At 45.0% G+C, this 16077-nt stretch overlaps 1 protein-coding gene across 1 annotated transcript; it reads left to right on the top strand.

The window, feature by feature from the left end:
• The first annotated feature begins 1893 nt into the window (after positions 1 to 1893).
• On the top strand, positions 1894 to 11925 carry LOC135370593 (uncharacterized). Its single transcript, XM_064604366.1, has 13 exons — positions 1894 to 2035; positions 2136 to 2319; positions 2571 to 2618; positions 3644 to 3703; positions 3804 to 3857; positions 4125 to 4175; positions 5359 to 5400; positions 5479 to 5523; positions 5692 to 5745; positions 6073 to 6117; positions 6186 to 6254; positions 11307 to 11369; positions 11518 to 11925. Exons 1-13 carry the CDS (start codon positions 1965 to 1967, stop codon positions 11728 to 11730), a joined length of 999 nt encoding a protein of 332 aa, XP_064460436.1. The 5' UTR covers positions 1894 to 1964; the 3' UTR covers positions 11731 to 11925.
• Positions 11926 to 16077: the final 4152 nt, after the last annotated feature.

Here is a 16077-nt window from a genome sequence, read left to right as displayed (position 1 = left end):
GCTTTTTATTAACAGTGACTGGTTATACTGCACACGTGACGGTGTTTTTCAGCAATGAAGAATAGGTGTTGTTTAGTGCATCGTGAGGACAAGAACGAAAACACAACGTGCGTGTCGTTTTTCGGATTTGCGGAGACTGAACCCTTAAAACAGTTGCGGATAGCCAATCTTCACCGTCCTGGATAAAAGCTCGGTGCCGTACCAATGCCTTTTGAAGCGACAAGTAAGTGTTATTAGGTGTCGACCTCGTTCTCGTGACAGATTTGGCCTACGCAGCATAAACAGTTGTTAGGCGCCTTTCTCTGAGTTACAGCACCAACACCTGCATAATAAATGCCACGCACTACATAATTCTAGGTAACAGGTTATTAAACCAAATTGCAAATCCTAGCTGGGTCAAATCTCACCTGAAATTCTTACTTTGCGCCTCAACCAAGCGCTGCAAACAGTGACGTCACGGAGAAACAGAAACCAGATATCGATTAACCGTAGGATTTAATTGATTTTCTCTAAAACAGGGAAGCTTTCACCCTTTCCATTTTACGTGGATGATATACGTGCGGAGCACAATCGAATGCAGTCCCAATCAGAATACCCTCCAGAGGTACGGACTGTCGCTTTAAACTCCCGGCTGACTGCGCCCAGGCTTTCGCACAGAGCAATGCCGAGTCAGATGTTTTGTTTCAGTGACACCATTATGCTTTTCTACTAGTTCTAGAAGTTCTAGTAGAACTAGAAGAACTAGTTCTAGTTCCTCTCCCACTCCACTACACTGTATAGTGCACGGGGACCCACGAAAATGGCGGACCTCTTGACACAATGTTTGCAAACAAAATGCATGAATAACACGAACAGGCGCGACCTGAGTAGCAGACGACAGCCTTCGGAAGCGAAAACGAGGCGCCGTCCTGCGCATGCGCTTCTGCTTCATTCTACAAAGAATTTGGGTCGAATCCCCATCGAGTTTCTAGACGTGCATTCCTTGCACTGTTAAATTCGAAACACCCTTTAAGGTGTAATAAGGGAGTAATCAGGGTTATCTCTACGCTTACTTCCTTTTTACACCCTCACTGGAAGTACTGCTGTGTCTGGAGGATGTGAAATGGGTGTGATAGCTATGTGGAGACATTTTTGGTAGCAGGCTTGCACTCGTGGGTGTGAAAAGGGTGTAAACAAGCAAAACAGAGTCAGCCCTGCAAGCATTCCATACAGGATACCTCCTGTTCGAAGGACGTGCAGATACGGCACTAACCTTACGACCAGAACTTAAGCAACGAGTAGCTCACACTCACCAGATGGTGACTAGTTAAATAGCAATTCTAAGTGACACAGCTAACATTGTCGTGAACATATAGGGAGAACGAGAGTAAACGTAAACGAGGGAGAATGGCGCTTTAGCGAGCCCCCAAACGGTGTGGCAAAACCCCCTTCTTTTCCAGTGTACCCAGGTTACATTGCAGCTGTAACAATTACGCCGCCCCCGATTTCGCACCACCCCCGCCCTGTGTGCTTGCTAATCTGGATAAACCACTGGTTAGCGGGAAAGCCGCAGTCGTGACTTACATAATAATCGCTTATAATCGTATGATCGCTCGCGCAAATAATTTCCGCAACTATCGCAATGGACGAGCTGGCGGTGCTTCCGCCTGGGTTAGAAACTTTATGCTCTGATGATACTTTCGTCAGACCGAGCGTCATCGGCATCAGAGATTGCTTTGAATCGCTCTAGTGCATGGAGGAAGGAAAATAAGGAGGGAGTGTGACGTCATTTTGCGCGATTCCGGAAGTTTGGGTGAGGAGAAGCAACTGGGACAAACAATCCTCCTCTCCCAGCTCTCCGCAGCTGTCAGAGGAGCTGTGAGTGCGAGTTTTGGTTTGCGATCGTACGTTTCAAGGATCTTGAATTGCGTGTGTTTGCTGCAGTTGCACTTGAAACTTCATTTACATTCTTCAGCGTGTAGGAGATGCCGACCTGCAGCGTGCAACGCTGCAGATCGCGCTCTCTTCGCAAAGAGCCTGGAGTTTCATTCCATTCGTGAGTATATGATCAATTCATATGCAAGGAAACTGAAAGTTGTTAGTCAGAAATACTGGACTTTAAGTTACGGCTGATTATTGCTTTCGTCACTGTGTAGGTTTCCAAAAAACCCACAGCTAAGAGCAAAATGGATCGAGGCCTTGGGGAAAGACGTGAACTGGGTGCCGCCAGAGTGGAGCCGAGTTTGCTCGAAGCACTTTCACCCAGACGACTTCGTCCAAACGCAGTCTCTCGTCCGACTTCGTCCATGTGCAGTTCCCAGATTTTTCCCACAACATGAGGTAGGACGACATAAACGACGCAGAGCGCGCACGTGATACTTTTAATGCTTTCATCGTCAAATGGGTAGTCTAGCTTGACTGCTTGTTAGTTATCACGCTGGTTGCATGTCGCACGTGATATAAATATATCGTACTTTACGCTCAGTGGTACAGGAAAAGAGAAAATCATTTATCTCTATTTTCGCAAGGTACAGCGCTCTGGATACTTCAGGAAATATTTCAAACTAACAGATGTCCTCTATTTTCTTTAGCATGCTGGAACCACAAGTGGGGCTGAGGCTACAGTGGAAGGCACAATGGTGAGATAGTTATGCTTATCTTGTATTGTAGTGTACAGCAGCAAGAAGATACAGGATGTCCAGAAAACGTGTCATTGAATTTTAATTTAAAAAATCTACGCCACCTAGAATCATGCGGCCAGCAGCATTTGTTCTTACTGGGTTCTTGCCACCTCCTGCTGTGCATATCATGTATCCTAAGCTTAACTATGTAAAGTTTTGGGATCTGAACTCTGAAACTTGCCAAGTAAAGATCACTTACCCCACCAATGTGAAGAGAGTGCTGAATTTACTCAGATTCATGAAAATTTACAGGAATATTAAGGAGCTATCGCATTGGAAGAAATAGCCAAAAATCATGCTCTACGGAGCTCGCACAGGATAGCGTGCGACGAAATTTTCACCAAAATCTTTGTCAGTCCGACAAAAGGAGGTTGGAAACCCAGCCCACGTCGGCATGGCAGAGAGAGATAACACAGACATAGCTTATCGTGTCTGGCTTCGGCTGGGGATCATGCAAGCCTTCCCTCTTCCAATTTCAGGAGCTGTCACTTTTTCTACTATCACTCTGTGGGCTGGGTTTCCCACCTCCTTCCGTCGAACAGCGACTGCGCTGAAAAAGTCCTCGTGCGTTATGCTCAAGCACCCCGAGAAGAGTGATGTTCGGCTATTTTTTCCGATAGGATAGATCTTGAATATCACTTTCAATTATCATGAATTAGAGTAAATTCAGCACGCACTTCGGGGTAAAAAAGTGTCCTTTACTTGGCAAACTTCAGAGTTAACCTTCACAAAAATTTACATAATAAAACTTATAGGATACATGACATGCACGTAAGGAGGTGACAAAAACCTAGTAAGAACGAATGCCGTTGACCTCATGATTCTAGGTGGCGTAGTTTTTTAATTAGAATACAATGACATAGTTCTGGGACACCCTGTATGCTTGTTTTTCACATAACAGCTTATAGCTAGAAACCGAGTGAGAAAGACCCATGTTTATCACATGATAACTGTTGGAATAACTGGTTCCATATGCTCCACAGGACATCCATACTGAAGACAGCACCCTGTCACACATTTCACAAGTGCCCCCTGTAGAAGAGGTATGAGGAGCTGTCACGTGCAACTGTGCCACCGTGGACTTATGCACATTGAAGCTGTAGGACCTGTAAGGCCTCATTCATGTGGGCTTTAATTTTTCAGGTTGCTTCTACATCATTCGCAACACCACTGCAAACACAGGGGCGAGCCATAGAGGTACAATAGCAGCAGCGGCATCACTATAGGCTGCATGTCACCCCCTCTCCCATAATGAATCTTTTTCCATATGTGATACACTGTACACAGTAGCATGGTCTGCAATACATAAAAATATATGTTACTGTACAGAAAGTGTAATACTGCTCCAGCACATCACCCCCTTCCGTCACATCACCCAGTGTGTACGGCAGGCCCCTAGTGATGCAATTGCATAGTAATCTGAATAGTGCATCTTGTGGGCTCATAGGTGTTTTCAAATTCCAGACTAGCTTTGAGCTGCTGTGGGACCCTCTCACCACTATGGAAATGGAAGTGGTAATGCATCACTTTTTATAGTTTCTCCTAGACTTGTTTTGTAGTTCAAGTCATGCGTATTCATAGCTGGCTAACTCGCTATCCCCAAAATGAATACAGCGATGACAGTTGGGCACATGGCAAGGAACGCATAGAGCACTGAGTCAAGCGCTTACTTTTTTATGCAAGCTAACATAGTGCTTTTCACAGGATAGTTGCAGTCCTTCCACGGAACACCTCCCTCTTGAGCTGGTGTCCCAAATGAGCCAGGTGACACAATTGTAAATTAATATACCACATGTGGGGGTATATGAGTGTAGATACTAGGTACATAGGTATACACTTGGTTAAAGTGACAATCCAGTAACAAAAAAAAAGTTGTCTTCCTGATCTTCTGCCACAAGAATGTATGTTTCATCTTCCTAACAGACCATAAAGGCACGCTCACAATTGTCGTACAAAGTTCACCAAAATGTGCACATTGCGTCATTCCTGCTTACCATGCGATATTGCACTTGCATATGGTACGAAATATTCTCAACATGTGCAGAAAAGTTAACAAAGTTGTCGAACTCTATATTGAAAACTGGGGTGTAGAGTTTGGGTCTTATTCCATTAACTGTAACACAGTGTAATCTCATGTGATATCAGGAAGAAAATGAAACAGAGGGAGCTTCTCAGGTATTTTATGAACACAAGACACACAACGGCCATGCTGAATGTACAGTGTTCTCCAGTGCCTGCAATTCAGGACTACCTTTGGTCTGTACCTATAGTGGTCATCGCCCTGAGTTTCAGAGTTTTAACGTAAGTGACAATGATGCAAAAGGGAGAAGGGGTAGAAAGGGGTTCCTCCAAACACAAGACACTAAGTACGTATAGTTAGTTCACAGCTATCGGTACGTGCAGGGCCAGCGTCTACTGAGGGGGGGGGGGGAGGGGGGAGCGCAACTGTCCCCCTCCCCCTTCGAGTACGTGGAAAGGGCTGCCTAAAAGACAGAGTTTGGGCAACACGAATGCAGGGGGAATAAATATCCCACTGGTCCCCCTGGAAGTGAAAGGTAGATGCCGGCCCTGGGTACATGCTTCATATTATACATTAAGGTGCAAGCTCAGTGCACAAACACGTCCTGAAATTTTTTTTAATGTATTGAGTTACATGCTCTAATGAAATTTTAGCTGCTATGCTGAATTAATTTTGCAGGTAGTGGCTCCACCATCACTGATGAACCTCGTGACACAAAAGGTGAAATGAATACATACAGCAGCTTTTGGAGAGGAGTGAACTTATGTGCCTTATGCATCTGCATTCCTCACATTCTAGGGCACGTCACCAATTCCCTGTTACTCTCTGGTTGACATGCAGGCGGTAATATATTATCCAGCTTATGTGCTACTCAATAGGCTGTCAATTTAATTTTGTGTTCAGTTTACCAAGGTATTCTATTGCACTTGCTCAGCAGAAATGAAATATGTAAACCTTCATTTACATCCATTAGGCAATATGCAGGCTGACTTTCTTCTCCACACTTTACAGGAGAGTTCTAGTTCTCTCCTGGGAGGTGCACCCTCTGTGGAGCAAGTTCAACAGGTAAAAGAAATTTGCCTTAAGTAATTGTTTCCGCAGCGTGTTAAATATTTCCACAGCTGCTAATGAGACCTGTTGCAGACCAGATGCAGTGACTTAAGCTAAGTCAGTGTAGAGACGCATTGCAGCTATTTATATGCACTGCGCACCCCACCAAGCAGGCCATAAAGCGCAGAATAAAATATTAGTGCCAAGGTTTTTGTGCTTCTCTGGGTTCTCCTTTGTTCACTGCCTCTGACATACAAGTTAACAGTTGTAGAGCTTGATGTTTTGCTTATATACTTAAAATAAATGAAGTAAATTCTACATCATGTCATGCTCCTGTTGCAGGAATCCCCCGTGCTATCACAAGAATACATGGAGGAAAAGGAACAGGTATAATGCCAGACAACATTTAGCTTGGATTGGTGAAATTTTACGTAAATGTTTTTATGAAAATGTAGCATGTTTCTGAACTCCTGTGGGACCCTCTTGTCAGCGTGGACACTGAGGAAGCTCAAGGACCACGAGAGGTATATAGTACTTCTGCTCTGACAAAGGAAAACAGTGTAGAGCTCCCCTTAACTTCACTTGGGGTATCATCATCTCCCTATGCCATGATGACCTAGTTGTGCATATATGCTTGTAGAAGCTATCTTATCACGTCCATGACTGTCTTCTTATCTCGTAGCAGGTAAACGCAGGCTACACGTGTCATGTCCTTTCTTGCGTCTGGGCGGATGTAATTCAAACTGTTCCAATCCAAACGTAGATTGCGAAGCCAATTTCTTCCAATTAACGGCGGTCCCCGCTGCGCCAAGACGTACAAGGGTAGATGACTGGTCTGCCCGTTGTGTTCAACCTCGACGTCCAACACCCCTTTTGGATAGACGCACTGCCCCGTGTAAGTCCGAAGCGTCACAGTCGTAGGCTTGAGCGGAAGGCCTGAAAAACACGAGTGGTACTGCTGTTGAGAAATCACCGATACAGCCGCACCGGTATCCAGCTCCATGCGAAGTGGGACGCCCTGCAGATTCAGTGTGAAACAGATAGGGTCGTTCCTCCCCGCTGAGTCAAGTCGCCGCAACGCTGGCTCAGGTTCGTCGAGTTCACCCATCGACTTGAATTCTTTCTTCAGCCGGTGCCCTTGTCTCTTGTTGACTTGCCGCTGAAATTTCGGGTGTGAACCCTTGCTTCTGCTTTTACAAACATCCTTGATATGACCCGTTTTTCTGCAATGGAAGCAGACAGCAGTTTTAAAAGGACACATTCCGCTGCCGTGTTTATCTGAACCACAGCGATAACACCTCTGCTTCCCGGTCTTTTCATTCACTGATATCGCTTGGATGATGGGTTGAGCGGCGTTGTTGGAATGGCATTCTGTCGCGTTTTTGGTTGCCATCTCTAGTGACAGTGCTTTCTCTGTTGCTTTCTTGAAAGTCAGGGATTCATCTTCCGTAAAGAGAGCTTTCTGGATGTCTAACCGTAACAATCCGCAAACGAGCCTATCTCGTAGAGCTTCCCGAAGATTTGCTCCAAAATTGCAGTATTCCGCTAAACGTTTCAACTCTGCGACAAATTCCGCTATGCCCTCATTTTCCTGCTGCACTCTCTTGTGAAATTTCGCCCTTTCGGCAATAACCGATGGTCGCGGTGAAAGGTGGTCGCGCAAAATTTTCTTGAGCTCTTCCAAGGTTTTACTTGTTGGCGGGTCTGGCGCTAACAAACTCTTCAGTAGCTTGTAGGTCTTCGGCCCGATTATACTCAGAAAAGCATCAACTTGATTAGATTCGGGAATTTGGTTTGCGCGAATGAAAGCAGTGAGTCTTTCCTGATAGGACTCCCAGTCCGATACGGACTCATCGAAGGGCTCCACTTGACCGATAGTTGCCATCTTTCTAACTTGAGGACGATGCTCAGGCTTACCGTCTGGGAGGCTGTCTCCTGCTTTGCTTGGACCTTGCATAGCTGGTCCTGGTCGGACATCCCATCCTCGTCGCCAGATATATGTTGTGTCTTCAGGAACTTAACCCAGAGCAAGTGACAAACGGAAAAACTTTATTCCGTAAAGGCGCAAGCCGGTGAGGCAACACGTCCATTCCAGAAGGATCTGGCACAGCTGCTGGAAAGACACGGTCAAGTATTTGCTGATGAGCTCGGCGAAATACAAGGTGAGCAAGCCAGTCTTGTACTCAAGAAAGAAGCAGTGCCTAAATTCATGAAGGCCAGGAGTATCCCTTTTGCGCTGAAACCGGCAGTAGAGAAGGAACTAGAAAAATTAGAGAAACTAGGTGTTTTGGAAGCGGTAGCCTCAAGTCGATACGCTTCACCTATTGTCCCGGTAGTGAAGAAGGATGGATCAGTACGCATTTGTGGTGATTACAAGGCCTCACTGAATCCATGTTTGGAGGTTGATGTTTACCCCTTGCCGAAGATCGACGAAATGTTCGCAGTCTTGTCAGGGGGAAGGTATTTTTCGAAAATCGACTTAAATCGAGCATACCTACAGGTCACCATGGACGAAAGGTCAAGTGATTATCTGACTCTTAATACGCACAAGGGACTGTTTCGCGTAAAGCGATTGGCTTTTGGAGTGTCTTCCGCCCCAGCAATTTTCCAGCGTATTATGGAAAATATCTTACACGGATTAGATGGAGTTATCTGTTACCTTGACGATATTTTGGTAACTGGAAAAAGCGAACTACAACATCTCGAAAACCTCGAAAGACTCTTGCAACGTCTAGCAGAACGTGGCGTTCGCATCAGACGTGAAAAATGTGAATTTTTCAAGCATGAACTCCGGTTTTTGGGCCATGTAATCAATGACAAAGGCATTGCAACGGCACCTGACAAAGTAGCCGCAGTGTTGAACGCCCCTGCACCGAAGGACAAGAAGCAGCTGAAATCGTTTATAGGCTTAGTCACCTACTACACAAAATTCCTAGCAGACCTGTCAACGGTTATGCATCCACTGAATACGCTGCTGTGCAAGAATGTTCCTTGGAAGTGGTCCCGTGACTGTCAGCTGGCATTCCATAAAATAAAGAAAATGCTAGTTTCAGCACCAGTTCTGGCGCATTATGACCCAAGCCTTCCTCTAGAAGTCGGGTGCGACGCATCATCGTACGGATTGGGAGCAGTTTTGTCAATTATTCTAAAGGACGGAACAAGACGACCCGTCGCATATGCATCCCACTCACTAACTGAAAGTGAGAAGCGCTACAGTCAACTAGAACGTGAAGGCCTCGCTTTAGTATATAGCGTGAAAAAATTTCATTATTACATCTATGGACGATGTTTCGGTCTTGTTACAGATCACAAGCCCCTCCAAACCATTTTTGGTCCCAAAACAGGCATCCCTACAGTTGCAGCAGCTCGACTCCAGAGATGGGCCATCACGTTGTCCGCATACAGCTTCAACTTGATATATCGACCAGGACAAACTAACATCGAAGCAGATTGCTTGTCACGTCTACCACTGCCTGCTACTTCAGAAGTAATGAAGGAAGATGAGGTTGACACTTTTTACACCCTCCGTTGGGACACTTTTCCTATTAGCAGTTCAGACATCGCGCGTGAAACATCCAGAGACCCCATTTTGAGTCAGGTGTTGAGGTACACTCTTACAGGATGGCCTCACCTTGAACCGCGTCAGGACTTAAGACCTTATTGGATCAGGAGGTCTGAACTGTCTACAAGTCAGAATTGCATTCTTTGGGGCATGCGAATTGTTATTCCCACTTCATTACAGCAAGCCGTACTCCACGAAGTACACGAAGGACACCCTGGCGTTGTGCGTATGAAGGAGGTCGCAAGAAGCTACGTCTGGTGGCCCCGAGTCGACCTGGACATACAAAGCTTGGTGAGGAACTGTGCCCCATGTCAGCAAGAAAGGCCTCTGCCAACGCAAGCCCTACTACACCCATGGGCCTGGCCGACGAGGCCTTGGTCCCGTCTCCACCTAGATTTCGCCGGCCCATTTCAACAATGCAACTTCTTAGTAGCAGTGGATGCCCATTCCAAATGGCCAGAGGTATTTATTATGCGTTCAACTTCTACAGACAGCACCCTAACGAAGCTGAGAGAAATGTTTGGACGTTTCGGATTGCCAGAGGTCCTGGTATCAGATAATGGTCCCCAATTTTCCAGTGAGCAGTTTAGAATTTTTGTCAGGCAAAATGGGATAAAGCACATAAGATCTGCTCCATACCATCCATCTACAAATGGACTAGCAGAACGTTTTGTACGGACCATGAAAGAGGCCCTTCGCAAGGACGTTCACCGACCTCTGGAACTTCGTTTAGCTAGTTTTCTCCTTGCTTATCGCAATACGCCTCATGCTACTACGCAGCAGTCACCGGCTTCGCTACTCCTGGGTAGATCGCTACGAACCAGGTTGGACCTGCTGAGACCAGACACAGAAGCCACCGTCCGGTATAGACAGTTCAAGGGGACCCATCGGAGGCCTGGCAAGTCGAAACAGTTCAGGATTGGGGCAGAAGTTTTTGTGAAGAACTTCAGAGAGGGGCCGAAGTGGTTAACAGCAGCAATATTATCCCGTTCTGGAGCAGTGTCCTACGTGTTGCAGGTAAATACACCAAGAGGAAATCAGGTCTGGAAGCGCCACGTCGACCAAGTCCGTATAAGGGGTGCAGCTACGTTGGAAATCGACGATGCTCTGGATAGCTCAAATAGCGCCCAAGTCTCTCTCCCACCTGACAACATAGCTGACGGTACTCAGCCGAGAGACATCGTGGGCCAGACTTCTGTCGAAGAAACTACGGAGCCTTCGCTCAGTCCCAGGCAAGGCCCAACAGCTCCTCTGAGGGACCAAGCACTGGAAAGCGAACGACCTTCGCCTGAAAGAGCAAGAGAACTCTCCCCAGCGTTGCCTCGGTATCCACAACGTCAGAGGAGACCCCCGGACCGATATCAACCGTGACTGTGTAGTGCCTTGAAACTTGAAACTTTTTCTCGAGTGTTTTCTTTTGTTTTCCGAGTGTAAGATTGCCGGACTCTTTTTTCCGTCCTGTTTCGCTGTTTTTATGTTTCGCAAACAATTATGAACTTTGCACTAAGTGTGGAGGAATGTAGAAGCTATCTTATCACGTCCATGACTGTCTTCTTATCTCGTAGCAGGTAAACGCCTGCTACACGTGTCATGTCCTTTTTTGGTATTGTAGTTTCTGCTCAGCGCGCCGCCGCTATCTACTTAAAGAAAGGCCGAGTGTGTTGGTTGTTCTTTGGAGTTGTAACGTGTTGCTGCCGGACGTGTTGCTGCCGGACGTGTTGCCTCACCGGCTTGCGCCTTTACGGAATAAAGTTTTTCCGTTTGTCACTTGCTCTGGGTTAAGTTCCTGAAGACACAACAATGCTCTTTCATGTAATGTGACGTAAGTGCCCTTGGAAACCACAGAATATAGTAGCCCTTACGTTCCCACATTTGAAGTTTACTTTTGAGTGCTGTCGTAGTGGGGTCCCAAGTAGAGTTCTCTGAGTACATGTGGCTTTCTGAAAGGGCACCACATGCAAATTTCATGCAAATTTTACACATTACAATTTATTTGAGCAAATGGTAACTCTAGGGCACAAGTGGATCGGCACTCGAGGAAGACTCATCCCCTGGTTCTGGAAACCATGCAAGTCAGGTATGAATGGTGAATTCTATGTTCACAACCCCTAGCTGTCAGTTTTTTGCAATCATATTGGCATAACAGGGCTCCAAAAGGAAACAGCATTCCAATGCAAACACTTGTGACACAAAGAATGATATTCTAAATGTTTTTACCTATTTAGGTTGAAGAGGAAAGATTTACTTCCCTCCCTGGCCCTTCTACAAGTGCGCAAAAGTTATGGGTAAGCTCAGTCCCGTGTGTAGGTGCTGCAGACACACAGCTGCTAGCATTACGCAGTCATTCATCGTTCGGCAAAAGCCCCGGATCCTTCTGTCTTGCATGGTGTGTAATTTTAGGTTACAGAGCAGGTGCATATAGCCGCATCTGTATTTAAATCTATCCATACTGATTCTCTTCTCACATGGCAGAATGTGCATGCATTTTAACCTCACTGCTCGAAATAAAATGTATACTAAACACTTATGACTGATGATTCAATGATGATTTTACTAACATCTACTGACTCTGTTCTGCACAATGTACTCCTCTATGTGAATCAATAAACAAATGAATTTTTCTGAAATCAAGCATGTGTGACTATTTACCCTGAGATTATGCACCTTACAGAAGATGAACATGTTTTTTAGCGAAATAGTTATATTTACATGTCCCTTCTGTTCATATGCAAATTAGCTATTGTTCTAAATAGGAATCATGACAGCAAAATAGTTATATTTACATGTCCCTTCTGTTCTTATGTAAATTAGCTATTGTTCTAAATAGGAATCATGACAGCAAATTACAACAGGGGGTAAGTTTGCAGTAGAATGGAAAGTTCTCTAGTATAATTGTTGTCTAAAATATTATAGATGGCGTAGTGCAGGCTAAATGTGAACCCCATTTTATTTATATATAACTATAAGCCTGTAACAGTTTTCTGAAGGCACATATCAGCTATACTATACCAGGATGACCAACCTCCTGAACCTGGAATTGTTGGGGAGAATGGTAGTAATATGTGCAGTAATTTTATCTGTGAGGTGTTTCTAATTATTGGGAAAAAATATTACTCTGAAACGGTCAGGACTGCAAGAACAGTCTCCCTTCGTCAATATTTGTCATGACGTGCAAGAGGTCTGAACACTGAAAAGAAACGAAGTGCAAGGGTGCAGGGGAGCTGGCACAATGTAAAACGACGATAAAACCTGAGACACTGAACAGAAAAAAGACGACACGACACGTTCTCAATGAATAAATGATAGGAAACGTCCCATTTATTCCTGTGACGACATCAGGTACAACAATGTGGTTTGCGCAAGCCCTGTAAACGGATTTGTGATTCATGTATCTGCAGTTCGTAAACTGGAGTACTGTGGGGACTAGAAAGCATTGTGAATATGTGATCTGGCTGAATTAAATTAAGACCAAAAAGCAGTACCAGAAGCAGGCATTTACAGACCACATACTGGTGTGTATACATATTCACGAGGCATGGCCCAACATCATTTCGAAGACAAGGATATAACATTTACGAGAAACTAAATTTCCTTCCCACTCGTGGTCGTTTCAAGTAGACCTGACAGTTCTATTAAAATGATAGAAAACAGTAAGGAGGGGTTTAGTAGACACCATGTATACATGCACCACATATATGCCGGTTTGAGTCAGTTTACGGGTCCTGTGCACAGATGACAAAGTGTGCTGTAGGATAAAACCTTCCCATCCTCACAAGATTCTAACAAGGACATACCAAGTCAGAAAATGGAAAAATGTACATCACAAAAATTTATGTTGTATATGGATCTGTTTTAGGCAAAATCCACAGCTGATACTCCAGAGAAAGCCTTCTTAAGAGAACGGGTCAAGTGGTATACGACCCTACATACCAAAAGCAGCAAACAGATAAAGAGACTTCAACAGGCAAATCGACGTTTAAAGAAAAGAAATGCGGGGCTGAAAGGTGTGATTAAGGATTTAACAAGACAGAATATCCTGCTTGAGGATAATGTTGCAGTTTTGGAGAGCCTTGGTGCTACAAATCAAGAATTATTGAAAAGACAGGTTGCAAAACGCACAGGACATCCCCTCCCCACACAGTACTCACCTCAGCTGCGAGCATTTGCATTGACTTTACATTTTTATTCACCTCGGGCCTATAACTATGTACGGAGTGTATTCGACACCTGCCTGCCTCATCCAAAAACACTGAGCAAATGGTACGAATCAGTTGATGGCAGGCCAGGGTTCTCAAAAGAAGCTCTGAATGCATTGAAAATGAAAGCAACAGAGAATAGCAAGTCAGGCTTTCCAACATTATGCAGTCTCATGGTGGATGAAATTTCAATCAGACAGCAGCTCCAATGGGACGGCAAACAATTCCAAGGCTATGTTGACATGGGCACTGGAACAGATGGCGATTGCTTGCCAATGGCTAAGGCAGCATTCATGATAATGGCTGTGGCTATTAATGGAAGGTGGAAGGTCCCGTTGGGCTATTTTCTTGTTGATGGACTTGGCGGTGAACAAAGGGCTGACCTAGTACAACGCAGTCTTGTCCTTGCCCATGAAGTGGGAGCGACTGTTGTCTCCTTAATTTGTGATGGGGCACCGTCAAACTTCGCAATGTTTAGACAGCTTGGGTGCAACTTCAGTGACCCCAAACATTTGAAGACAAGTTTCCAGCACCCTGAAACAGGTGAAGTTGTTGTCGTTTTCATGGATCCTTGTCATATGCTGAAGCTCGTGAGAAATGCGCTGTGTGACAAGAAGATCATAATGAGTCCAGACGGGAATGCTATAAAGTGGAATTTCATCGAAAAGCTGCACAGTCTGCAACAGAAAGAGGGACTGCACCTTGCTAACCGTCTCCGCAGCTCACATATCGATTGGCGAAGACAACCAATGCAAGTCAGTTTGGCAGCTCAAGTTCTAAGTATGTCTGTTGCGGATGCCATTGCAGAATGTCGCACACAAGGGATGTATGGATTTGAAGAAAGTCAAGACACAGAACAATTTCTCCGAATCATTAATAATATTTTTGACGTCCTAAACTCAAGAAGTATGTATCAGAAGCACTGGAAAAAGCCACTGTGTTCAGCTAACATCTCTTCCGTTCAGTCGCTATTCAACATTGCAGACACTTACCTGTCCAGCCTGAGAGAACATCCAAATGGCATCCCACTACTGAAGACCAATCGGAAGACTGGATTCTTGGGCTTCAAAATTGCAATGAAAAGCCTACTTATTCTCTATGATGAACTGGTTGTGAAGAAAAAGGTCCTGATGTACATACCATCCCATAAGGTGAGCCAAGATCATCTCGAACTTTTCTTTGGTGCTATCAGATCCCATGGACGGTGCAACGACAATCCTAGTGCCCAACAGTTCGCCGCAGCATTCAAGCGACTGATTGTGCAAAACGAAGTCAGAGACATCACCACTGGCAACTGCTTGCCACAGGAGCACATTGCGATACTCCATGTGAGCAGTGCAAGAGCCGCACATTCTGAAGAGGTCTTGAACGGGACAAGCGATCGAAGGCAACTGCTGCCAAGCTGTGAAGAAAACTTGGGTTTTGATGACGACCACGATTACTATCCTGATCCTGGGCACATTTCAGAATGCGGGGGAATGATAGTTACATACATAGCAGGATTTGTTGTGCGCAAACTTCAGAAGTCCCTGCTGTGTGAAATGTGCATAAATGCACTAACTGCATCACCTTCTGAGGAGCCAACATATGCTCTTATATATCGAAAGAGCAGAGGAGGGCTGCTCTATCCATCTGAAAGTGTAATCAAAATTGCACAGAAATCAGAACAAGTTGTCCGGATTGTCAGTGCAGAAAATAGACTCACGGCCAAGAACATCCTTGCAACAATGACTTCCGAAGTGCTCCACAAATTCCTCGACTGGAGCCTTTTTCCCTTGCTCCGTGATCACATGTTCGATCAAAGTCCTTTAGACAATCATTATGTTTATCTCGTGAAGTGCGTAGCAGAGAAGTACATTGACATAAGGCTGCATCACATTAGCAAGGATACAACACAAAAACTTCACGTAAAAAGAGTGAGGCAGATGTTTACAAAGCTGACTCAGTTTCAAGGTCAGTAAATTAGGACTTTGCAGCTATTTCGAATAAGTGAACATGTTGCCACGTTGCATAGTTGTTGAGATTGTGGAGACAGCTGCCTTGTAACAGTGATCTTGCATGGCTTCGGCCCCAACCCCTTTTGTTTGTTTGTTTTTTGTTTTATCTGTGCTCTGAGACAAATGTATAGTGATTATGTATATAACTTATGTCATGCATCTGCACAAGCCATAGACATGTGATGAGGGAAACATCTCCTTGAGATTTAGAAATAAGCACAGGGACATGGGTTATGGGGAACACGGAAAAATACAAAGGAGCAGCCGAGGCAGATTACTTGCTGGTTTTGAGTCTGTCTCATCTGCTTCTTGGTATTTTTCCATGTTCCCCTTCATCCGTGTCCCTGTGCTTGCTTCTCAAACTCAAGATGTTTCCCTCATCGCATTCGCACCAGCTAACTTGCCTCCTATTTCTGTGCCTCATGAAACAAGAAAACATTAGGTGTCCGATGTATGTACATGCGTATACTATTGTGATGAAGGAACGAATAACCGAGAGACACGGGACACGAAGACAAGCACAAGAGTTCTCAGTATACTATTGTATTGCACCCACATGTGCAATGCCTAGAAAACACTTGCAAAAGGAGCT

The sequence above is a fragment of the Ornithodoros turicata genome, chromosome 1 (genome assembly GCF_037126465.1).
Source record: "Ornithodoros turicata isolate Travis chromosome 1, ASM3712646v1, whole genome shotgun sequence".
Taxonomy (NCBI): domain Eukaryota; kingdom Metazoa; phylum Arthropoda; class Arachnida; order Ixodida; family Argasidae; genus Ornithodoros; species Ornithodoros turicata.
This window is presented reverse-complemented; position numbering and strand designations above follow the sequence as displayed.

Bases quoted from the DNA above. Each gene is read 5' to 3' on its own strand.
- LOC135370593 (XM_064604366.1), top strand. From the start codon at position 1,965: ATGCCGACCTGCAGCGTGCAACGCTGCAGATCGCGCTCTCTTCGCAAA. The intron at 2,036-2,135 runs GTGAGTATATGA...GTCACTGTGTAG, and splicing joins CCTGGAGTTTCATTCCATTC to GTTTCCAAAAAACCCACAGC. The intron at 3,858-4,124 runs GTACAATAGCAG...TTCAAATTCCAG, and splicing joins CACAGGGGCGAGCCATAGAG to ACTAGCTTTGAGCTGCTGTG.